Source organism: Neolamprologus brichardi, chromosome 1 (assembly GCF_056152115.1).
Source record: "Neolamprologus brichardi isolate AB-2024 chromosome 1, ASM5615211v1, whole genome shotgun sequence".
Classification (NCBI taxonomy): domain Eukaryota; kingdom Metazoa; phylum Chordata; class Actinopteri; order Cichliformes; family Cichlidae; genus Neolamprologus; species Neolamprologus brichardi.
This window is the reverse complement of record NC_142104.1, coordinates 26,800,078-26,825,523: the sequence shown is the minus strand read 5'-3', so window position 1 is coordinate 26,825,523 and position 25,446 is coordinate 26,800,078. Positions and strand designations below refer to the sequence as shown.

Below are 25,446 nucleotides of genomic sequence, written 5' to 3'. Positions count from 1 at the left end.
GTTAGCTCATATTGACCGATAACTTCCGGGACTGGTGAAGGCAACTGACGTCACACAAATGGCGGACGTTGTAAACAGAGCCAGCAGCTTCTCGGCCAGGGTGAAATATCTCTTTTTAAGATGAACAGCATAGAGTGTGAGCGGCTAGACAGTCTGGAGGGGTGGGTGGCCGTTAAAAGCAACATATTTGAGGAAGATGAGGCCTTTAAACTGGGCTTCATCGTACAGTGGAACGTCATCGAGTGTAAGTTCGCCGTCACCTGCCACAACCGGACGTTACAGCGGCAGAAGCGCAAATCCGAGCCTGCCGCCGACGACCCTCAGATGAGCTGGGCAGGACTCTTCTCCGTCAGCGATCTGAAGCACGTCCACCAGCAGTTCACCTGCGTGGCCGACGTCCTGGGAGGCTGCTTCCCGGATTTGACGGAGTTTGAAGAGGGCAACATTTGGGACTTGCTCTTCCTGAATAGGAGATCAGGTCCAGACAATGACGAGGAGAGGGACTATGACACCCCGTGTAGGAAACTCGAGAAGTATTTCAGCACCGCTATTGACCTCTGCGGACGGAAGATCGTTCTCGACACCTTGTTCGCACAGGATGACCGAGATGTCGAGGAGTACTTTGAGAATTTACAGGAGTTCAAAAAGAAAAGCTTGCAGGAGGAGATGTCAAGGGCCAAGGGTCACCTGAGACAGGTGAGGCGTAGAGGTGGGCGGATCGATCTAATATCGATACCAGCGCGATAGGACTGAGACTTTGTTTTTGTTCCCTAAGTGCAGTATGCCCACTGGATTTTGTGGTCATTAAAATGTGTTCAGAATGTGTAAATTAATGATGAATCAATCAGTAATCATGGCACACCGCTCTCGCCTTTGTAATCTACATTTTATAGGGCAAAAGTATTGGCATCGGTATCGGCAACACTGGCCCTGTATCTGTTTGGTGCCCCATCTATGATAGGAGAAGTCTTACAACATCTTAGAAACAGGAGTCCCTGAAGTCTGAGAAAGACTGCATGCTCTCTAATCCCAAGAAGTTTAAAGGTCTAGTCTGCCACCTCTCAGTGGTGGTGTGAGCCTAAATCAGGTCTACCATGACACATCAAACCACAGCTGCTGCTCCAGCCAAGGCTCTAGATGTTGCAACACCACCAGCGCTGGTCTTTGTTTGCTGCTTTAACCTGCAATCTGACCTTTTAGCTCTGTTTAGTTTGTTTCACATGCAAATGGAAGTAAAAGCAGTAAAATGACAGCCAATAGACCAATGAAGCATTTGAAGAGCATAATACGTCAGCTTCACATTGAAACAGAAATCTAGTTCCATTCGAGATCCACTGGAGATTGCTGGAATGCATGCCTCCAAGCTTATCATGTCCTTTTATCAAAATAATGTGGTCTGAGTTATGGTAGCTGAGTTTTTACATGCCCACACTGTACCTGTCTCCAAAGACATCATGATGTAGCTCGCTGAGCTGAAAATGTGCTTGTTGTGCTGGTTTGTTTCCTTACACAGATGTAAGGTTCTGATCAAGAATTGGTCACAGAAACAATGAGCAAGTGGACCTGTAAGAAAAACTGTTGATGGCACCGCTACGAGTAGAATAAATGTATCAGAATGCCGGTATTATGTCTACATAAGCCACTGTTACGGTTCTGCTGTAAATGATACCTTTATGACATCTTATCCAGCTTTTGCTTATGCTGTCTCAGATGCAGGTTTGTGGTGCTGCGTTGATTGTTTTTAATGGCTAAAGCAAACATTGTTCCCTTTGTATGCTGGAAGATGTCAGGGCATAGATAACGCTTGATTTTCCAACTATTTACATATTTTGAATCCAAGCGATTTAACATTTTCGTAACCAAGATGTCACTCTCAAAAAAAAAGTCTCAGTTCCAAATATTTCATCACTCTCACATAAAATGTTTTTTAATACCTGAATTTGTTTGACTTCAGCGGTCAACACCGGAGAACCAGGTCCAAGAATCCCCGTGGTGTTCAACCACTAACCTCATCTTGAAGTGTCTTCACAAGTCTACCTTCAGCCCACCCAAGTTGTTTTCTGAAAGGCCTAGTTATCGACTCTTATGTTAGCTGGCACAGATTGGATTGGTTCATTCTGAGTATGAAAAGTCATACAGAGCAAAACTAAGCTGTGGGCTCAGGGTAAACCCAGATCATGGTGTTTATGTTTTTTTTGTCTCCACAGCTGCTACAAAGTCACAGCGGTGCTGACAGGATGGTCATGCTGCTCAGCATCTATGAGGAAGAAGACGAGGCCTACCAGGACCTGGCGACTGTCGCCACGACTTTCTTCCAGTACCTGCTGCAGCCTTTCAGGGACATGAGAGAGCTGGCCTGCCTTTACAAGATGGACATCCTTGTAAATACACACGTTGTTAGAATGTTGTACACAATTATATGCAGGGGATGTACTTAGTGTTAATATCAGAAAGTTAAGATTTTGATGAAAACAAAAAAAAGGGAGGATTTTACAATACTGTGCAAAAGTCTTGAGCCACCCCCTCATTTCTTTATATTTTGCTAGGAAAATGTGAAATATTTCAGTGATTTATCAAAACATATAAACATAGCTAAAAATACAGTATGTGAGGCAAAAACAGAGATTGACTTTTAAGCTTGTTAGAATTGTACAAAATTTCTTCAACACAGCCTGAACAATCTCGTAATTTCTTTAAGTAGTCTTCAGGAATAATTCTCCAGGCTTCTTTAAGGACATTCAAAACTTTGGATGTTGGCTGCCTTTTGTTCTGTTCTCTGTCAAGCTGATCCCGCACTGCTTCAGTAAAGTTGAGGTCCAGGCTCTGGAGAGGCCAGTCTGTGACTGATGGTGTTTTATTATGTGTTTCTCTATCCAGGTATACTTTTACTGCACTCACAGTTTGTTTGGGGATCATTGTTATGATGAGAAATGAAGGCGTTGCCAATTAGGTGCTTTCTTGATAACATGGACCAAAATGTGATGGTACTTTTCTGTGTTCATAATTCCAGCAGTTTTGACAACACCCCTGAATGAAACGTAGCCCCAAACCATGATGGAGCCTCCACCGTGTTTTACAGATGGCTGTAAACACTCACTGACAGTGATTTGAACCAAAAATGTCCAATTTGGGTTCATCACTCCATAAGATCTGCTGTCAGTGATTTGTCAGTCTAGTTCTTATGTAGTTTGGCACACCTCAGCCCTTTCTCCCTGTTTCCCTTCCTTAAGAATCGCTTCTTTACTTCGTTGACCAGTAGATGGATCAACTAAAACATCACAAGGATCTCTCAGGTCCTGTGTCAGGACTTTGCTGGATGTATTCCTGTTTCTTAAAGACATGACTTCCACATGCTGTTTACCTGCTGTAGACAGATTTTAGACCTGCCACTTCGTCTTTTTAAGGACACACTGTACATGATGCTGAGCTGCTGCTAAGTCTTCAGCTAATAGCACAATGAATAAAATGTTTTTTTTTACTAAGTTGTCTCTTCTGTGTAAACACTGGTCCATGCTTCAGTAATTCATGCGGCATTGTTAGGTGTCTTCTCTAAGTCTGACTCCTTGGAAGCACATAAAGAAATGAGAGTTGGCTCAAGACTTTTGCACGGCACTGACCTATACGTCCTTTAGTGATCACATAAAGGTCTCTTTCACTCTTAACTAGTTTATTTGTTATTGCTGAGCCACACACAGCACTCATGAATAGACTGACCTGTTGCATCACTATGTACAATGTGGTTCTCAAACTCTGTGATGTAGGTTAAAGAACATTATTTTTTAAAGGGAATTTTTAGCCTTTATTTTGATAGGACAGTAAAGAGTATCAGGAAATTAGGGAGAAAGCAAGGGGAATGACATGTAAAAAGTGAGCGTGCTGTAGGGAAAATATTTATGTCCACTTAGAGGGAAAAGAGAGGTCAGAATTTGTTTTTACACTCATCCAAATATGAATAAAGCTCGCATGAATGCACAGTTAATACATACTTCTTACGGACAGGTAAGCCCTTGAGTAAAGACCGTTTTGCTTGCTGTGGTTGTCTGCAGAAGTCTTTGGAGTTTGAGGAACTGGGTCCTAAGAGAATTGCAGCTCTGGAAAAGGAGGCGGAGGAGTGGAGAAAAAAAGCAGAGGATGCAGTCGCCTCGATTCAGGACATCACTGTCACCTACTTTGCACAGACTTCAAAGGCTCTGGCTGGTATAAGTCGCTGTGTTTATATCTGCGTGGATGTTTCGGTTAATTATGAAATGTGTAAATGATCAAAACCTCCAAAAAGATTGTTTTCAGAGGAAATGGTTTTAAAAGAAAAGCCTTTATGATTACGCTACGGGATTCATTTCACACTTGTAAGGAAAAAATTATAACCTTTTATATATACATGACAGCTCCTTGTGCACATTTCCAGGTATGGTGAAACAGATGGAGGAGGATAAGTGTCGTTTTGGACCCGCTGCCTGGGCGTCAGCGGCTCCCAGGCTGGAAAAACTCCGCTTCCTATTGGCCAAAGAAACCCTGCAGCACATGAGAGCCACCGAGATGTGCCTCAGCCGCAAGAAAGACAGCATCAAGGAGAGGGTGCGTGTCCATTTTATCTTTCGTTCTTTCTTTCTTTTTCATTAGTATCAGCTGCTTTTCTGTAATTACTCAGCACATTCGGTAACATCTCACTAGAATGTGGCGCAGTTCAATTCAATTCAATTCAATTTTATTTATATAGCGCCAAATCACAACAAAAGTCGCCTCAAGGCGCTTCATAGATACAGAGAAAAACCCAACAATCATATGACCCCCTATGAGCAAGCACTTTGGCGACAGTGGGAAGGAAAAACTCCCTTTTAACAGGAAGAAACCTCCGGCAGAACCAGGCTCAGGGAGGGGCGGCCATCTGCTGCGACCGGTTGGGGTGAGAGAAGGAAGACAGGATAAAAGACATGCTGTGGAAGAGAGACAGAGGTTAATAACAGATATGATTCAATGCAGAGAGGTCTATTAATACATAGTGAGTGAGTTGTAAGGCTTTAGTTATCATTCATGTCTTTATTTCCGTGCCAAGGCCAACGCTGCTTTTGTAGTGGTTGTAAGTCAGTAGAGATGTGACACGGTGCCTACTCGCTCTCATGTATCATTCACTTGGTATTCCAGTCTGATGTGAGTCTGTGGCTGCTCTGTTCCTTTTGATCTATTTATAAAGCTTCTCTGAAAACATAGAGAATCCCCTCAATACACCCCCATCCCAATCACAAAAATCCCCCTCCACGCATGAATAAGTGAGCGTGTCTGGGTGCATATATGCATACTCAAAATGTGCCAGCTACACACAAATGTGTGACTGCACCGGGAGGATGTTTCTCATGTCAGGATCACGGCATTTTTCGGGACGGTACGGCACCGGATCACTTGCTGCTTCACGGGGGTCATGCTGTGCGTTTGAGCTCTTGAAAAGAGCAAAGAGAACAACCGCAACACCTTTACCGTCACACGGCTGCATTCCCATCCCATTAAGCTTTTTAAATAATAAAAAAAAAAAGTGAGGTTTGAGGACGCTGGCGTCATCCGTCACTGTGAAATCAACCCGAGCCTTTACATCTGCAGCTGTGTGCGAGTGTTCATAACGAGATCAGCGAGCTACACCTACGCAAACTCTTGCGCTGGGGGCAACACAGCTCGGTGACTCTTTAGAGCATGCCAGTATGCCTGCGGATATCCCAGATGTTTGCGTGAGTGTGCCGCTTCAGTCTCTGTGGCAGCTGTGTCACATTCCAGCAGCGTGTGTATTTGTGTTCGACATAATTAAGAGCATTTTAAGGCTGCATTTTGAATGCGTTGAATGCAAAAGCTCATGCATGGCACATGCTGCAGGTAGCTGCTGGTTTCAGCTCATTTCATCACAGCATGAAAGCTTGCAGAGATTAAACTGTCTTCAGATAGGCAGTCCATCACAAATGCTTAATTTTTTTTATGTCAGATTTATCTTGTGTGTGTGTGTGTGTGTGTTTGCCAGTAGCTTGGCTAAAAGCAAAGCCTATTTTGATCATAATGTTCAAGGACAAGTAGCGAGCTGTCAAAAAGTAGCACTTGCCTCACAAAGTAGTCACTGTATGCATACAAACGACTGGTTTTTTTTTATCTCCCCACAAACGACCGTTATGATCCTTTCAGCGGGGCTGATGTAACATTTTTCTGCCATTGCCTTGCAGCTGGAGAACCTCTCTGTGAGAGCCCAAGGCCAGAGGGCCGATTTAAGGTCTGCGTTTGAGGACGGCCAGAAGCAAGACACTGTGGACCAGCTGGAACTGCAGTTCTACGAAACCCAGCTAGAACTCTACGACGCCAAGTTTGAAATCCTGAAAAATGAAGAGCAGCTCCTGGTGGCTCAGATAGACACCTTGAGACGACAGATTAAAGGTATCCTCACATTTATATAGCTGTGCTGTACAGCAGATTTATTTTGGGTATGTATACACGTGTTTTGCAAAAGTCTTGAGCCTCCACGGTGCCAGAGTTTCTTGTTTTTGAAGCAGTCTTGAGCAACCAGGCTTTCTGAAGGTCTTCCTCCTAGGACCTGGTGTCCACATATGTGGACATCACATTTTGAGTTGTCTAGACCAAAATACTGAATTTTGCTCTACAAGGGCCTGATATCCACTTACGAGGACATTATACTGCCACTGTGCTATCGAAATTTTAAACAAATATATTCATATGTGGATGCAATTTTTCTCAGAAACAAAAAACAGGTCAAAAGAAAAGATTTTACATTCATCGGGTCCCAATATGCACAAATATCAAAGAGAAATTAAAAATGCATGCCATGGAAGAGTTCGGGTCTTAGGAGGATAAAGGTTTTCTTTGGTTATCGGCTGTTTTTCACTCATTTTCAGTCTGGTCCTTGTACTCGAACATTTTCAGAACTTTTTTTGTTTGTTTCTTTGTTTGCCTGCTAAGCTACTTAATTTTCTGAATGAATAATTCAATAATAATGAATAATTCCATCTTTAAAAAGGCACCTTGTAAATGGTCTGATTCTTATATAGTGCTTGTCTACTCTCCCTGAGTGCTCAAACAGCTTTATACGGCATGCCTCATTGAACCTTTAACTGAGATTTAAAGGTCTTCGAGGATATTCCATGGATTTCAGATGGAAGTATACTAATAGGGCTGTTCATATAACGATATATATCGGATGACTATCGTTTCATTTTACGCTGTCGTTTGTTTCGTGATGTCACAAAATAAACTGTTTACGGCAATATTTTTTCATCATTTTGATGGTCACTGTAGTGGCTATATTAATTTCTTAAAGTTCTCTCTTTCTCTTATATTTTATATAACCACACTAAGGATGGACAAGCGCCTGTTTTTAAGCATTGTGGTTAGCAACAAAGACGGTAACAGCATCGTGTGTCCGCTTGTTTATGTTCCACATAAACCTTTCACAAGAAAGCTTAAGATCCTGTTGAGACTTTTCAAAATAAACTGAATCACGTGAAAGAGCAGATTATTTACGGATGAGAAGTAAAAAAGAGCCGCCAAGTTCTAAAAAATAAACCATAGACTCAAAAGTTAGAACAGGCTTTTCCCCGCAGCACGCCGTGTAATAAATACTCACAAAGAAAACGGCAACCATTACAACTTGTGTCTAAAAATGTATAGTTTCATGCTTCGGTTAAAACACTCGACTCCGGGTAAAGGACGCGCAGCTGGAAACACTTCCCGCAAGTCGAGCTGCCCGAGATTCACAGAATTTACAGAAAATGTTACATTTTTGTGATTTATATCGTTATCGGACGATAGAATTCTTATATCGGGATATGAGATTTTGGTCATATCGCACAGCCCCATATACTAATGCTAATAACGGCTTTTTGTTTTAAAAGCGCCACATTAAATACTAGCTTTACCAGCTGTGCAATTTTCCTCCAACTTCCTGAAAATGTTGCAAACCTCTGGCACATTGGTATTTTTCCTTATTTCATTTGGTGAACTGGCCCTTAAAAAAGCGTGCTGCTTGTTTTTATGCATGAAGTGTTTATAATCGTCCTTGATTGTGTGTCTCTAATATTTCTCTCACCTGTTTGAGTCCAATATTCTAAACGCATCTTACGATATATTCCAACACTACAATTCCCACAGCGCTGATTCAGCACCCTTAAGACTCTCTGTCAGTTATGATTAAAATGACACATTACACAATGCCCCCCCTCCCCGCTGCACGTGTTGGATTGTCAGCCAGTGTGTTGTGGAAAAGAGGTGCCTTCTGGGAAATGCTGTATTTTGTTCGTGTAAATGTTTCTCTAATTGTTCCTCGCGGGAGGGGGCATGTTTGCTTCCAAGGTGTTTGTGTGTGCATCTTGCTGTCTGTGTCTGTGGTGACTTTGGCTGTGGGCATATTTACCTTTACAGCTCTCAGGTGTAGTTTTCTAGCTAAGAAACAGCAGCGCGCCCTCTGTCATTTGTTATTCGTGAACATAAAGTTGGAGGACTGAGGAAGATATGATGTTCTGTAAATAAGGAGAAAGCTACTGCAATGCAAATACTGTAATTAGTGCAGTTGCCAAGGAGACCCAGAACGTTTCATAAGCAGCTGAGGAGATGCTTTTATAATTTAGCAGTAATTTTACCAACGTTAAGCCGCTTACACTTAATCAGATGTAAGTTTGCTACCTAAACAGGAAGTAAACAGATTTCTTAACTTCACGTAAGCTGCATAACTACAGTTGGCACAAAAGTAACCTTGGCACTACCTGTGACAACTACCTGTGCTGCTCGTGAGCAGTGGGCATGACACTGGTTATTTAGGTTGTCTGATGGGATGCGACAGCTGACGTACGGCTGGAGAGGATGCCATATAAACAGAAGACATGTAGGAGTGACTGGGCTGCGTTTGTGTTTCAGAGCTGAAGGAGGAGGTGGTGTACTACGATGTGTGCGAGGATCCGGAGGAGCTGCAGAGCATGGTCCACACAGGTATTCATCAAGCAGACCCTCCAGCTGTCAGTCAGCTCAAAAGACGCCTACAGACCCTGGAAACCAAGAGGGGCAACATCTGTGCCCGCCGAGCTTACCTGCGTAACAAAAAGGTGTGTGCGAGTGCTGCTGACATGAAATCATTTCATATTCTGTGGTCCTTTAAAAAAAGAAAAAGTTGTATTTTTCAAGCGTTTTGGGGGTTTTTTTGTCCAAGGAAAAATGTATCGATCCTTCAAAGGCACATCTCCGCCTGCCTCGTGTGCCAAATGCTGGGTTTTTAAAATGTTTTTACTACATTGGTTTATTTTTAGCTGACATGGTAATTGAAGCACTTGGCATGTTTTCCTCTTTTGTTGGCTGCTTGCTTATTTGATTTAAAAAAACAAAAAAGTATTACTCAGAGCAAAAAAATGGGAAAGGCAGCCTGGTTAAAGACTCTCGATAGTTACTTCCAGTAATTCACAGGGAGGGAATGCAGTTAAAAAAATAGAGGCATTGGAAAATTACAAATAATGGACTCCGAATAAAATCCGGTTGTGTTGCAGTTGCATTTTCTCAAAGTTTTTTAACCGTTTGCTCAGACAGTCGCTAATTTCTGACAGACTAAAATGTATTTTCGAGCGATTAAGTGATATGTTTTGTCTCTCTTTAGGATCAGTGCACGGATGCACATGAGCAGAAGCACCTGGCGGAAAAACAGAGCTCCATAGTCTTCAACCAGCATCACCAGGTCCACCTCGTAAGTCAGCCAGGTTGTTGGAGCCGCAAATAAAAGCCGCTGTTTCTCTCCTGCGCCTCTCAGTGTCTCCCTCTGTTGTCTGCAGAAACGAGAGAAGAAGAAGGAGGAGGAGCAGAGGAGGAAAGAGTGGGTGGACAAGGAGCGGGAGAAAACTCTGAGCCGATTACGATCCTTCAGAGAGGTCAGGCGCTCTCACGTTCTGCTCTGCCTTCTGCTGCAGCTCTCTCCGAGTTAATAAAACCCGGGGGGATGCTGCATCGTACCCTCTTAATGCAATAGTTTACCTCAAAAACTAAAAGCTCAGTTATTAGCCACTCGACCCCTCGCATCGGAGGAAGTCCTGATGACGGCGCGCTGTGGCTGTGGACGGGCTTGTTAGTAATGAGCTGTCTTACACCAGAGCTTCAAACTGTGCGTGGACGACTGCTCTCTGTTGGCTTATAACTTCAGTGACCCAGTGACATTTTCAGTGTGACAGTCAGACTCTGTTTTAACTTTAAATACAAATATAACTAAAGACATTTCCATCAGCTTCTCCTTTACAGTGTGCTGATTGCTAAAAAAGACTTAGACGCTACCTTAAACTAGCATGTTAGCAATGCCATTGTCAACACCTAATCAAGAATGGCATTAGTATTCAGCTGAAGCAACCTCAGTGCTGCTAGAATAGCTGCGAGCCCAGGAAGAGAGCCCTGCATCAGTAATAATGACTGGGTAATGATGATGACTACATCATTTGGCGGCACAGGGGTGCAGTGGCTGGCATTGCGTCGCCTCACAGCGAGAAAAAAGCCGAGCGGGCGATTAAGGATTCAAACCTCCTGGGGTTATCCGTCTTCCTCCAGCAGTCCAAAGACATGCATGTTAGATTAACTGATGATTCTAAATCGGTAGATGCAGCGCTCATGTGCACAGGATGAATATGTATGAAAAAGAAGATGGGGGCTTGTAGTTTAAAGCTCTTTGAGTGGTCAGAAACGACTAGAAATCATTCCATTGATTCATGTGTCTGAATGAATGGTCCTGCTTATTTAAAACAAAACATTAACACTCTCTTGGTATTTTTTTAATGCCTCCATAGTGTAGTGGTTAACAAATGTGCTCAAATCCCATTTGTGATTGCGTCAAGGCGTCATGGCAACCAGATGTAACAATGATGTTGGAGCTCGGTGGTCAAAGGTCACTACGAAACAAGTTTTTGGCCCCAGGAAATTCTCTCTCTGCAACACACACAGAAAGTCCAACACTGTGATGTCATTCCACCTGCACACAAATACACCCACAAGATTTCAGACGGCTGATTCTTGTGTTTAAAATCACTCCCTTGTGTCCTCTTGTTCGTGAGCGTCTACATGCTCTGCTCACTGTTGACAGTATATCTGTATATTCCATAGTGAGCAGGAAAATCAAACCAATTATTATGTATTTCAGTCGAAATTGGTCCTTTTTAAGGCAGAACTGAGAAGCCTTTGTGGTGAGACTATTTTGTTTAAACCAGGGGTGTCATCATGAGGCCCGAGGGCCAGAATCGTCCTGCCAAAGACTGCAATGTGGCCCATTGGACAGCTTTGGAAAATATGAAGGAGAACTAACTAATAAACTAATAAAGACCTCCACCATAGCCATTTATACAGACACTAAGGTAAATAAGAAATAGATGAATCTATCTGCTAAGAAAATCTGTAAAAAAAAAAGAAAAAAGACATTCAGTCAATTAACAAAAAATGTTGTTTTCTAATCACAGGACAGTTTGCACTAACAGATGTTTTCATTGAATTTTGCACATTTATTTCTCATATTTATATCCCATTATATATCATTTAAGCCTATGGAGTCATGCTGCCAGTTTTCTTTCATTTATTTACAGCAGTATTTCTTAATTATGTAGAAAAACTGACGCACCCCCGAAATTACACTTATTTTTCTTATATAAAAATACATGAGAAATTAAATGTGTAGTTTAACTTTACATTGACAGAAAGTGGAGGTCCAGCCCACTTAGGATCAAAGTATGTGGCCAACATTATAAAATGAGTTTGACATCCCTGATTTAAACGATCAGCTTTTTCGTCCGTGTTTAACTGTGCGGGGCTTTGATGCACATCTGCCGTCACTTTTTTTAATCTCATGTAGTCGCTGTGCCTGTTTAAAACAAAACATTAATGCATGAGTTTCAGCTAATGATGGGGTTTTTTTCTTCTTCTTTTTTTTCCAGAAGCGACCGGGCCAGTACATCCTGAAAGCGCCCCAGTCCAGGCCTTCGCCGTCTTCTCCAGAAAGCCTGTGCCCCTCGCAGCCGATGTCCATCATCAGCCTCAGCCCTGCTCCCTCTTCTCAAGGACCCCCTCCCTCCATCCGACCCGCACCAAGGCGCAAGAAACCAGCCAAAAAGCAGCAGCTGAAAGACATCCCTGTCCAAATCTACGCTGCGCCACCTCCTCCCACGGCCATCCCCCCTCCCCCAACAGCCCCACCCCCTCCTCCGCCACCACCACCACCGCCACTGCCACTGCTGCCTCCCCCCCGAGTGTCGCCCTCATCAGAGGATGCCCCGATGCCTCTGAGTGAAAAAGAGGGCCCTCCTTTTCCAGCCAAGAACACGCTCAAACAAAATATAGGTGAGAGTGAAATACGTGCAGCATCATTCAGATCTTCATGTCCAACAAAACCAACGAAGAATAAAAGAATGGAGCAGGATACGTGATTTTTGTTTGGCTGCTGGGAAGGTTGTGTGTGTGTGTGTGTGTGTGTGTCTGCACATAGTGTTCTGTCCTAAATTCCTAACTTCTCTCACAGGGCCAGAGGAGGCATTTTACCTGCAGTAGTGGTCCTGGTTATATACGCTGTCTGCTCCAAGGAGACTCTAACGTCCAGCGGCACTTCATTTTCATAAGCTCATGTGAAACGGAGCACACTCAACGAAACTGTTTCAATAATGTTTCTTACAGCGAGCTAAGAACTGGGAAGAACCAGCTCATCAGCAGTGTAGCTTCTTCCCCTACACTTTAACAGTGTTTCTCCTTTAACTTTGGTATTTTTGTAGGAACCATGGACGAAGTGTTGGCTTCACTACAGCGTGGACAGATGAATCTTCGAAAGGTCCCCGCGGCCAGCATGCCGAGCCCCACTGGGGACGCAAGGAGCAGTCTGATGTCTGCCATCCGACAGGGAGTCACCCTGAAGAAGGTGAGATGTTGATATGTTGATCGGCTAGCTTACTGCAGAACGATTGCATCACCGCATGTGTCACTTGGTAAAAATATGATGACATTTCTGAACAGAGAAGTCACACTGAGTGATTTCGACAGAAAGGTTTATCCAGAGAGCAGAGAGAGTTGGTTATTCACCTGTGGAAAAATAGCCAGTGTGGCTCAGTTTGTGTCAACCCCTCCCCCCCCAAAAAAACTTCCAAATATCAAATATAAAGAATTAATCTGCATGTGAAAATGCTACCTAACAAATGCACAATTTATTTGTGTTTGTGTAATATGCGATCATCGGTGTTTAGGTAAATGTGACACGTTTTAAGGAGTTTCATTTTCACTAAGGACCACCGGTATTTTTGCTATGAGCCGTTTGCTGTGGACGTGGATCACATAAATTAAACCTCGTTCGTTCTCAGTGTACAATATTTCTTTTTACTGACCGACTATTAATGGTGAAGAACACATTCGTGAGGTAGTTAAGCTATAGGAGCTGTCACAAAACGCTGTTCACGTCCTAATTTTTGATAGAAGACATGCTGTATGGGAACTTTGAGTGCACTCTTGTGCACAACAAACAGCTCCCCTGTGTGGATTCTTTTTTAGCACAGCAAAGGAGTGAATTATTGAACAGTGCTAGTAAATTTAAAATTGGGTATTTTGCTTCTAATTTTAAAGGAATGGTCGATGAAGCTGTTCACAGGTTGTGCGTGTAAATTCCTTTTTTATTTTATGAGAATGCAGGCGTCTCCTTTATAAGCCCAGAAAGTTGATTCTGTGGATGTGGATGATGTTACCCAAGTGACCTCTTCAGCGCTTCACCCACTGCAAACCCTACAATGCAGATCAACAGAATCAACTTTCACAAGTATACATGCAACATACTTTGGGCTCTTCCCTTATTTCCCGAGGAGCCACCACAGCGGATGGAGCCACATATTTGATTTGGCACAGATCTTACACCACACGCCCTTCCTGATGCAATCCTTCCATTTATCCAGGCTTGGGTCCAGCACAGGGAGTACACTCGCTTGTGACCCCCTGAGGCTGGATCTGTGTCTCCTTCTGGTCTCGACCCAGGGATCTTTCACATATTAGACAAATGTGCTAAACTGCTGCACCGTGGAGCCACAGTTATGCATATGTAAAAACCTAGGCTATAACAGACTAGAATACATTTAGCTGTTCTAGTTCCAGGGTCGTTGTTATCCCAACGGGGTCATTGCTATGTAGCTCTCTACTATAATGTTATTAGCTACTTTTTTGGTACTGATTACAGATTTCACAGCAGGCAGTAACTTAAAATGTGAACTGTATTTCTTTGCCGTTGTGTAGGTGGTTCCTGCACGAGCAGAAGTCCCAAGCGGCGGAGACAACGAGCTGGAGCGCAGCATCAAGGCAGCCATGATGAGGATGAAGAAGGTGGCGGCTGATTCGGATGAGGACGACAGAGGGGACGAAGAGGGACGCAGTGCAGACTGGGATAGCTGAGAATGCGTGCGTACTCACGCCGATGAAGCTGCCGTCTTACGTTAGCCCCGCTCAGTCTTCCTCACAGTTATGAGCTTCAGCTCATTGTTGCCAATTTTCCATCGGAAAACAAGAAGAAAAACAGCTGCTTGTTTGACAAGAACAGGATTACGCCTCCTCAGACTTAAACGTTGCAGTTTGTTGAAGTTGTTGCACATTTAATCCCTTTTGTGTGTGTACGTGTGTGTGCTTCTGTTTTGTAGCCCTGAAACGCTGTAATACATCCAACACTGCAACTAACTAGCGAGCGGCAGAATCAGGACTGTCTCCTCTAAAACACTTTCCAATTTTCAGAAATCCCAGTGAGAGCGAATGAGCCGCTTTGTTTTTAACGCTCCTCTAATTATTGAATTTCTACCAAATCTGTGCCCGAAGGCCTTTTGTGACAGTGTCACACAGCAGGGGGGGGGAGCGGGGTGGGAGCTTGTGCTGCGGGCGGTGAAGACAACACTACGCAAATTGTCGTTTCGCTCGCACCGCCCTGTCTGATCTCATCATTTTGAATGTAATTAAATTTGAACAATTGTTTATTTAACCTAACCCCAGTAAGGCTACAGCCACGTGAAGGCAGAGCTGTTAATTATTCAAAGCCTGCGTGTCTGAAGTCTTTGTCGTTGTTTGCGTTGCAGGCCGTCTCACGCTGCCTGCAATTTTCCCCTTTTCATGTCAGAATTTTGGGAACGCTTTAGGATTAATCAAAGGGCACTTTCGAAATGAAATACACAAAGACAAATTGAGAATATTAGGCTTTAATTTAAGTAATGGATTAAAAAAAAAGTTCCGTAATTAATTACACACCCCAATCTGTAATCGCTGTGTGATCTAAAGAAAAAGAAAACGGGGGAAAGGTTCCTGTTGATTAAGGCAAATTGACCTTTCAACCTGTGACAGCACATTGCTTTGCTTTGGGGATTTTTCCCTCCTCAATCTTTACAAGTGTTCCTTACCTGAACCTGTCAAACAGTTAAACTGTGTGATAGCAGCATTAAATGCTTTACAGGATGAATTCAATTTTAGTTTTATGAGTTAATGATGTTCGAGGCCGACACCTGCACTGCTGTGTTTTAATAATAAACTAAGAGACATCAGGTCGTCATCAAACGTTGGCGTTCCTTTTTCCCTCCACTTGCATTCAAATACATTCATCTGAGCTCTTTGCCACTTGCTTTGCTCACGCTGTTCCCCAAAGTTTTACCTGTGCCCAGGCCCTCATTCTTTAAACAAAGTCACATCAGACCTGCACCGGTGAACCCCTGGCGAGTGGGCTTTGGTGGATGAAGCCCACAGTGATGAGTCACGAAGTAATATCCATCCTGGCAGCGCTCGCTCTCACACATCGGTCTCCTGCAGTGACAGCTCAGACATCCCCAGCCAGCTGTGATTGAGTTTACTCAGCTCTGCGTACTTAAGAGAAGCGACCGTTTTTGCAGGGCTGCTGTCAGTCTCTGTGTGCAATCTGTTGGCAACATCCACGCGATTCAGGTGGAGACGGGTCACGCACCTCGGGGGTATTTAGACGAACACCTCCATCCAGTATAAACAGAAATTTCAGCAGCCTGTTACTATGGCAACAAGAAGTGTCAGCGGTAGTGGCCTGCAGTGCCATATCGCTCTCTCGCTCACATGTACAGAGCAGCATAGTCTATTAATGACGTTTCACCAACTCGCCCACTCGTCACCAGTCACACAATGAGAGCTGAGAGTCAGACAGCGATGAGCAGCAGAGAGAACGAGAGGCCATTTCTGTTCTACCAGTATCGATTGGGAGTGAGGCTGAAAGTTGAGGAGCAGAAGTACAATTTTTTTTTTTCAAATTGGTATTTAAGCCCTAATTGTGTGTAATGAGATCATTATCAGCATGCGTGTCAGATATATGGTCAAAATGGCAACCTGCTGGTGGCGCCAGACAAAAAGACAAAAGGGTGACTTGGGTGAGAAGGGTTCATCCTAAGGTGGGCATGAATATCTACCCAGATTTCCTACTTTCATGGCGGTCCATTGTGTAGTTTGTTACTCTGGCTGACAGTGTTCAGGTGTTCAGTAAGGCTGCAAACAGTCTGGGAACCTGCTGACCTCAAGGACATTCATGCGTATTCATGTGACATTAATTAAAAAATAAATTAGTAAAAATAGTAAGAAATGTTCACCACACCATTTTTTTTGTTTAACTTAATATACATTTGCTGACCACTTTGTTAGGTACACCTGTTCAACTGCTCATTATTACAAATACTGTAATCTAATTGGCCAGTCGCATGGTAGCAGCTCAAAGCCTTTAGACATCCAGACATGGCCAGGGCGGCCTGGTGAAGTTCACTCTGAGCCTCAGAATGAAGAAGAAAGTGACTTTGAAAGTAGCACTCTTGTACGGCCATCTCTCGGGTTTACAGAGGATGGTGTAAAAAAAAAAAAAGTGCTGAAATCATGAGCGACAGTTCTCTTGGCAAAAATGCCTCAGCAGCTGAAGACCACACCAGGCGCAACAACTACCAGCTGAGAACAGAAACAGAGGCTACAGTTCACACAGGGTCACTAAAACTGGACGACAGGAAATTAGAAAAATGTCGCTTGTTCCGACGAGTCTCGATTTCTGCAGCAAAATTCACACGAAGTCCGAATTTAACAAACATGGAAAAAAAGATTCACCTTGCCTCGTATCAGTGGGTCAAGGTAGTGGTGTAAATCCCTCAGTACCAGATGAACATTGTGTATCCATCTTCTGATGGCTACTTCTAGCAGGATAATGTGCCATATCAACAAGCGCAAATCATCTCAAACTGGTTTTTTGAACAAAATGAGTTTACTGTGCCCGAATGGCCTCCACAGTCACCAGATTTTGCTCCAGCAGAGCACCGTTGGGATGTTGTGGAACATCATGGATGTGCAGCCGGCAAATCTGCACAACTGTGTGATGGTGTCGACTCAATATGCAGCAAAATATCTGAGGAATGTTTCCAGTACCTTGTTGAATCTGTTCCATGAAGAATGAAGTCAGTTTTGAAGGTCCAACCTTGTAACGTGTCTTAACTATCGTTTATGGTGTTTCCACAGCTGTCTGAACTTTACTAAACTCTCAACCAAAAACAATTCTAAAAATGAGGAGTCTCCATATCGGAGTCTCTCATTTAAATAATGTCATTGTTGGTTGTTATTCAGTTGTAGCAGTTTTCTCTTTTTTGAATCACTCTAGATCAAATGTCTTTGGATTTTGCACTGTTGGCTGCACAAAAGACGTCTTTTCAAAACGTCTCGGATTTGACTTTTTCCTTTTACATTTCATATAATAAACAAAGTGATTCATCAGAAAAGTCCGAGTAATTTGCAGTGAAAATCATAGCTGCATTCCTACAGCAGTTAATTTCCAATTGACTGAATTAATTGGTCAATTATCCCATCATTTCAACACTAAATTGGTGCTTAAACTGCGTATTGATTAATTTCCCCCTTGTAAACCAGCTGATCTCTGAAGGTGAAAACAAATTAGACTCTAAATGGGAGTCCAGTTTCCAAGGGTCTGATTGTTTTTTGTTTTTAAATCAACAAAGTAAAACTGGTACATCCCTCAGTCCATCATTCACACAGTTATTTACACAAGAAAAATAAAAGTCAGTAGGATTAAGTTACCAAGGCAACCTGTCCTCTGATCCACTACTGCAGTTATTTTCTCTGAGCTCGGAGGACATTTAAGGTGTTTTCCATCAGTCCTCAAATCAGCTTTTATCTTTATGTGCTTTATTTGTTCTAATCTCAGAAATTGATACATCATTGACTGATTGAATCCCACCTCATCTGCTTTGCTTATGCGTGGATTACAGCTATATTTAGTGGTATGTAAATCGTGCGGTGGCGGAGCTTCTGTGCTCGACGGGACTCAGCTCTGGCACTGTAGGTTCATTCCACCTCCTCTGTGCTTCTGTCCAGGAAAAATGCCTCAAGACTTATAAAATGTCAGGCAGCGTGTTTGTAAGCTTCTTCTTTTTTTTTAAAGTTTCCTACACAGAACCCACAGCACTAATATGCAGCTAAGTAGGTATTAGGGAAACCTTCCATCTTCTCTCTGTGGAGCCCTTTCCAAAAATGTATCCCCCTACAGAAAAGACACTAACTCAGCAGTGTAATTAAACTAAATTTTACCAATTGTCAGTTCTACTGTACAATATTGAACAGGAATCACAAAAGTGCACAAGAGGCATCGGTTCAAAAGGAAGGATCATACATCGTGTTATCCAGATTCAGGTGAGTTACAAACAGGAGGGCAAAACAGAAAGAGAAAAAAAATCCCTTCATTGGATATCTCAACTTTAAGACAAGATTGAAACAGTGATGAAAAATAAAGACTTAGTATTACAGAGTAAATATGTCACTACAACATGTGCCTTTGATTTCAAATGGAGCAAGTTTCAAGATGGACTTCCTAGAAGCAGCTGTAGCACCATCCTGAAAACCTCCTGACTTCTTTAATATGTTATCGTACACCCGTGGAGACATTAGGTTAAGGTTGATTTACTTCTTACGTTCTAGAAATGGTCATTGTAGAGAGGCACCAAAAATAAATAAATGCATAAAACATCCCTCTCCCCTTGCAAAAAACAAAACAAAACAAAATTTTGACAGGTTTTTAGTGAAAAGCCCCATGCCATCTAAAGTGAAGTACACTTTCACATCATCCACCCATCGAGCAGCACCGAGTCCCCTCACCCAAAAATAACCACCACCATAACAAAAACCGAGTGTGTAGGAAGCACATCGAGAGCCTTGGAGACATCTTTGTTCTGCAAATGAGCAATACTACTGCGCGCACACACAAAGTCCTTTAAACACTACACTCATGGCTATACGGGGTTCCCAATATTATTCTGGATGTTCTGGAAGGAAAGCTCCCGGGAAAAGTGTTTTCCTTCTTTATTCTAATCAAAAAAAAGTGTTTACATAAAAGAGAGTTGATAAAGTCAGCTGAGGGCTCTTATTTTTATTTTATTTATTTATTTTTAAACGTGGCTTTCATCATTTACGTTCCTCATCTCATTAACACCCTCGGGGTGTGGATGCTTGTCTCCTTTTTCATCTCAGTTTATTAGCAAGAATTTTAATGTATCTTCAGGTTTTCTCAACAACAAAAAAAAGAAAGAAAAGTTGTTATTATGGTGATGGTCATCGATTGGCCAGTTCTCCTCACCAGGTCGGTTTAAGCTCACCTGGAGGCACTTTGTGTCACGGCCATTTGTCACATATGTGCATATAATCTAATAAGTACAAACTGTCTTCGAACACACCTGAGATAGGAGAGAGGCAACAGCGAGGACAGCCTGTACAAAGATTTCACCTTTAATTCTCGAGCGGGACACAAAGATTAACACCAATTATTACTTGAGTGATGCTGAGCAGCATTGTCTCTGTTGTTCATTTTAGCCCTTTAAGTCCCCTCCTCTACTCTAAGCTCAGACTTCCTTGTGCAGAAGTGCTGCCTTCAGGAAAAAAAACAAAACAGAAGAAAGACAGATGGACAGAATCTAAGAACCCACCACCGGCTTTTTAAACCTGTTTTCCCCCACAGAAACGGTTAAGTAAGCTCAAAGTGTGACTCTTGATTTAGTTTTGCAATGCCAGCACACGAAATCGAGCCATTTGGTGGAGTGCACTGGCCTTCCTCCCTCCTTTTAGTCTGCCAGTCTCTCTCTCCCTCTCTCAAAAACATCTCTTTCTCACAAGGTAGTGTTTATTAGAAGCCAAAGCTGAATTGTGTCTGTGTGGACGTCACCTTGGGGGAATAGGTGCCACACAGTTTCTGCCCTGTAGTGAATCCTTCGTACCTGACCTCCGACCCTTTTAGCTCAGTGCTACTTTTACTCAGTTATCAGCACCCAGCTTAGAGAGCCCCTGCCTGAACTCTTGCAGCTCATCTAGCTTTCCATCTAGAACATCCATCAACTTCTTCAGCTCGATCTTCATGTTTCCTTGCTTTTGTCGGCTGTCGTCTATGTCCAGCTGAAGACCCTCTATTCTCCCCTCCAGCTCCTTGTTTCTTGTCTCTGCAGCCTGTGGAAAGATGTCGGGAAAACATTAACGTTAACATTTGATGTATCAGCACAGCTGGTTTGTTGTGTGTGTTTGAGCCGAAATGAGCAAGAGCTTTTTCACTTGCAGTAACAAACAAAAGCCTTCCCATGTTGCATGTGCAGGTACAGTTACACAAAGAGAGAGATCCACTTGCTGTAGGTTGGGACAAAGCGATGGGAAAACATATTTATGTGAAAGAAACGTGTTTGCATGTGTGAATGGGACATGAAAGTGAATCTTTCAGACTAACAGGCAACACGAGTGACACATTTAATAATGCTGAAGATAGCAATGAAGGGAGGGATTTAAAATAGGAGTGCTAAAAGGGTGTTGCGGCTGCATGCCTATGTTCCAGCTGACTCCTGAAACCTGATCACCATGAGGGCTGTCATCTTTAAATAGAGGGCACCGTAACCACAAACACAGGGCTAGAATAGGTAGACTTTTTTTTTTTCTTTTTAAAAAGCATCAACTCTGCACCAGCAAAGATCATTTTTTACAGCATTTCTGTCTAAATGGAGTCAGATTCAGCTTTAGGCTCCATAGATGGACAAAAGGTATTGGAAAAACCCCTTCGTCTATGCCTCTTCTCAGTTTGGATAACAGGTTAGATAAACTCCGGCTTGAGCCATTTTTGCTGTCTTTCACCCAGCTGGCTGCTGCAGAGACAAACCATGCCGTCGAGCGTTGTAAAGCACAAGAACTTCAGGCATGCCACTGTTGGTTTTATTCATCACTCCATGCCCAGATTGAAATGGCAGCACATGCACTGACAGCTTGGACGATAAAAATCCCGATCTGAGTCAGTCAGCACAGGGCGACATGAGCGTCAGTATCAATGCAGCTCATGTCAGACTTGGCACTAACAGGACACACGGTGATCCAAAGAGCCTGGCTCTTCTAGTTCTACAGAAAGTCTGATATTATTCAGCGAGGAGTCAGCTTTGAAGAACAGGTGCCCTTTGTTACAAAGAAGACGTGAGGCTTCTCACAGGCACAACCCACACACCTACAGAAATGTTATAAGAGCTGATCATTAAAGCTTTGAGCAGAGCTCTCAAACTCCTTCAGCTGTTTTTATAGCAAAAACAGATCAAATCTGCACCAGCAGGAAACTAATAAGCTGTGACAGAGACATATCTCTGTTCCACTGAAGAGGGAAAATAAAAGAACCCTTTTCAAAGAGGCAATAATCCTCTCTGCGTTGTACTGGGGATGGACCTTTATTATTAGATACAGTAACGACGACAATGTGCGTTAGTGAGACACGTGATAGGAATGTTGTGTCACCAGCCCTCAGGCAGAATGATGAATAGCAACTCTTATTGTCTACCTCCATCTGAAAGCGCTGCTTACGCCTCAGAGCCCGAGAGTTAGCTCGCTGTGATAGCCTGGTCTCTGTACTCTGCAGTAAATCACACCTGAGGGGGGGGGGGGGTTAAAAATTAGGGCTTGTGCCGCGTGCTTTTGAACGTACCTGCAGTTTCGAAGTGATGCTCTCACACTCCGACATGAGCTGAGGGATTATCTCTGCCTGCTTCCTCAAGTTCTCCAGCTCCTGGGAATAATGTTAATAATAAAAAAATGTAAAATCCAGCGATTCCGATGTCAGTCAGGGTCTTAGGAACAATCTAAGTTATTTAGCTGAAGGACCTTTGAAATTTAAAATAAATCATTCTTAATTGCTTTTTTGTATAAAAGTATGTAGATAGACTGACAAGAACAGCACCCAGATAAAATAGGACATTTAAGCCAGTAATTAACTGCTTGCCAAAAAAAGAAGAAAAAAAAAGTGCGATGCCCAGCACAAACCCTGGAACATAATTACAGTCATGATTTTATGTCAGTGTTAATTAAGGTGCACCATCCTTTGTAAATAAGCCAACTATGAAAAGTGAAAAAAGGTCGAAGAAAGAAGGCAAAAAGGACATCAAGATCAAGAGACAGCCTTGTGATCACGCCTCCGTGTCCTTCTCAGGTAAACATCTCAGCTACTGCTCTGAAAACCTCCTCCCTGCTTTAAGCAAAACACTATGCAGCTTCATGGCATCTGTTACCGCTTCGAGCACATCTTCGCCAAGTAATAATTGCTTGAGTCTTAGTAGTTACCTGCAGCGGCTTTGTTCTGTTAGTTCACCGCTGGCCAGCACAGGGGTCACAGCAGTCAACTCTTAATAATTCATAGGCACACTTTTAAGTTTGAGGCGATGAGGATGTGGATTTCTAGACAGGGAGGGGGTGAGTCACTGTGCAGGTGAGCCTCTGTGGGCCGCCTGCGGCAGGAATGTTGTGCACACAAGGAGACTTTCTCTGCAGACCCCATGGTTGGTGTTCACAGCGTTATGGAGGATACACAAGAAAGGCAAAGCCGAGCTCCCAAAGGATGCCATTCTTTGCTCATCATCTTTCAAATTCAGCTCCAGTTCTTTGAACTACTTCCCTTCCTCTTGTTGTGTAAAATATATACCGCCTTCGAAGGAATGATTTATACGTTCTATTAATACTCTGGCCGCCATGTGGTAAACTAGAATATCCCAGACACTCTTTACCTCAGGCGATCTGAATGGGACACAGTAAAGCTGTTATTGCCAATGAATTGAAAGAGAGGGCATTGCACTATATGAGACAGATGCATAGATGACCCCAAACCAGAAGTATATAAAAATGCATACATATCCTACTTATGGTTTTCACACGTTACTGATTGCGTCTCCCTTTCTTGGCGTCGACAGGGAGACGCAGTCGCTGCTGAAAAGGGCAGCAAGACTCTTAGATTGGCAGAAGTCAGTTCTAATTTGTCTGCGGTCAGAAAACGGCATCTAACCAGCAATAAGCAAAGGTTAAAATGCCGCGTGGTCGCACAGAGTTCATCCTCATTAGAAAGAACAGCGCCATTAGGCCGTGCTGAGCTGACAGTCGGCTAGTTTGGATTATGGATGATTAATGTAGGAGACACAAGGTGGTTTCTTTCAGGTTTGAATAGAGTGGATTAATTTTTAATTTTTTTAACAGTACAAAAAAAAACCCCAAAACAGTTTGATCAATCAAATTGAGACAAAGGGGCAATATAAAGAGCTGTCTGGGATTAAAATTGAAAGAAAGAAAAAAATCAATCCACACAAAACCCAAAGCACAAACTAACATTTTCTATTGAGGCCTAATCACTTCCTCGGGGAAATAAAAGGCACTAGAACTAGTTTGTAAAACAAAATCTCCATTGCAGCTCTGCAGACCGACCATTGTGATGCACGTCTCACCTGCTCCTTGTCCTGTAGCTCAGCCTCCAGCTCCTTTACCCTCACAGTCAGCTGAGCGTTTTTCTGCTTCTCCTGATTGGCTTCATTGCACTGGGCTTCTAGTTCAGCAATCTAAAATGCAGAATGGGGGAAAAAAGTTAAAAGAAAAATTGGGCATTTTTTTTAAACTAATCAGATTTTTTTTAACATATTCCTCCTTGTTAAGCGGAAGCCTGGATTTATTGTAGAGTATAATGGCAATTTGAAAACTGATACCAACAATTAAAAAAGAAAGGGTTAGAGAATAACACTGGTACCACACCAGCCCAGCTGCAGAAACAGCCCACGTTGATTATGAAACTAAAATGATTCTATTTTTAGCAGACTGAGACTGCAGGCAACACAGAAGCTAATGAAATGTACAGTACCTACAGTGTTTTGCCTGTACAGATTTTGACCAAACCCGTGGCAGAGAACTCTGTATGTGGAGTTTGTGATAGAGTTTTCTTCTTTTAAAGCAGCGGAAACGGTTTATCAAACCTGTCACTTTTTCCTCGATCAATGGGCTAGTCTACATTGTTCAACTTCCCCGTAGGAGTGCATGAGTGTATTACCTTGTTCCTGAGCGTGTCACTCTCCTCCTTGCAGGCACTAAGCTGTTTCTTCCAGCTCTCTACATTAGCTGAAGACTCCTGCAGTGCATCCACCAGCCTGGCATTATTTTCTCTTAAAGTCTGAAGCTCTGTTTCCCACTTCTTGGCGTTGGTGTTGCTGTCAGACAGGAGCGACAGAAAGAGATCCAGCAGGAGAGTTATTAATGGAAGTAAAATTTTATTTCAACCACTCCGTTTTGAAAAGCTTGTGAGTGCCAACACGGAACATATTTCTACAAACTCCTTCCAGACACATCTACTTAATTAGTATTGCTACACATTACGCGGTGAGAGATGTTTACACCACAATAAAAAAGAAACGAAAATTTAAGCTAGAAGTGGATAAAATTCCCCCCAAAATCCAACAAACTGTGGCACCAGCATGTGATTTGTTATCTTTCATATCACAGCGAGTCTATTCCTATCTTATCAATAAGGATGGGGAGATATGTGATGTATAGTATGCATCACTGTCCCCACTTCCTTATGCATGGCTGCGTTGAAGTGTTTTGCTCTATCATCAAATGTGGACAGACTGGCATCGCAGCATTCTGCAGTCCTCTGCTGTTTCACTGCTGTGACACTCTCCAACAAAAACAAAATCCAACAGTTCTGTGAATGCATGGGAAAATGCCCACAGAGAGACAATTTTACATCCAGAAGCTGGAGATATTTAGATGCCCTTATATGAAGTGAAGTGCTTCCTTCAGCGACTGTTTCATATCAGTGTTGTATTAAATTCTCAATTATGACTTTTTGATTTTGTAGGTTTGTTTATTAGGATAATTCCTGAAAAGAGCTCTGCAATCAAAATTTGGACTTTATTAGTTTACCAAAGGAATTCTAATAAGTGAACTGGTCAAGATAACCTCAGATTCTTTAGATATACAAAGGGAGCACTGTAGAGTGACATTTATGCAGTGTGGTTGTTGTTTTCAGCTGGTGCTTTGGGGGAAAATAAAAGGAAGTAAGGAAAAAAAAAACATTAAAAAGAAACAAAACAAGTCTGAAAATAATAATCCCCGGGCATGCATTTACTTTAATTTTTTATAATTATT

General features: G+C 42.7%; 2 protein-coding genes across 3 annotated transcripts in view; one reads left to right on the top strand and one right to left on the bottom strand.

Moving 5' to 3' along the window:
• Positions 1-37: 37 nt before the first annotated feature.
• whamm (WASP homolog associated with actin, golgi membranes and microtubules) lies at positions 38-15,543 on the top strand. Its single transcript, XM_006780433.2, has 11 exons — positions 38-696; positions 2,208-2,381; positions 4,047-4,197; positions 4,406-4,575; positions 6,198-6,405; positions 8,896-9,080; positions 9,623-9,709; positions 9,795-9,890; positions 11,925-12,327; positions 12,753-12,895; positions 14,248-15,543. Exons 1-11 carry the CDS (start codon positions 121-123, stop codon positions 14,401-14,403), a joined length of 2,349 nt encoding a protein of 782 aa, XP_006780496.2. The 5' UTR covers positions 38-120; the 3' UTR covers positions 14,404-15,543.
• A 3,012-nt stretch (positions 15,544-18,555) lies between these two features.
• The window catches only part of homer2 (homer scaffold protein 2), a 31,566-nt gene continuing 24,675 nt past the window's right edge, over positions 18,556-25,446 (bottom strand). For both annotated transcript variants that reach the window (XM_006780431.3, XM_006780430.2), the window contains exons 6-9: positions 24,350-24,506; positions 23,757-23,867; positions 21,977-22,057; positions 18,556-20,478 (exon numbers count right to left, since the gene is read on the bottom strand). In XM_006780431.3, the coding sequence (XP_006780494.1) occupies positions 20,290-20,478; positions 21,977-22,057; positions 23,757-23,867; positions 24,350-24,506 (538 nt within the window). In that variant the 3' untranslated portion in view covers positions 18,556-20,289. The remainder of the gene's footprint in view (positions 20,479-21,976; positions 22,058-23,756; positions 23,868-24,349; positions 24,507-25,446) is intronic.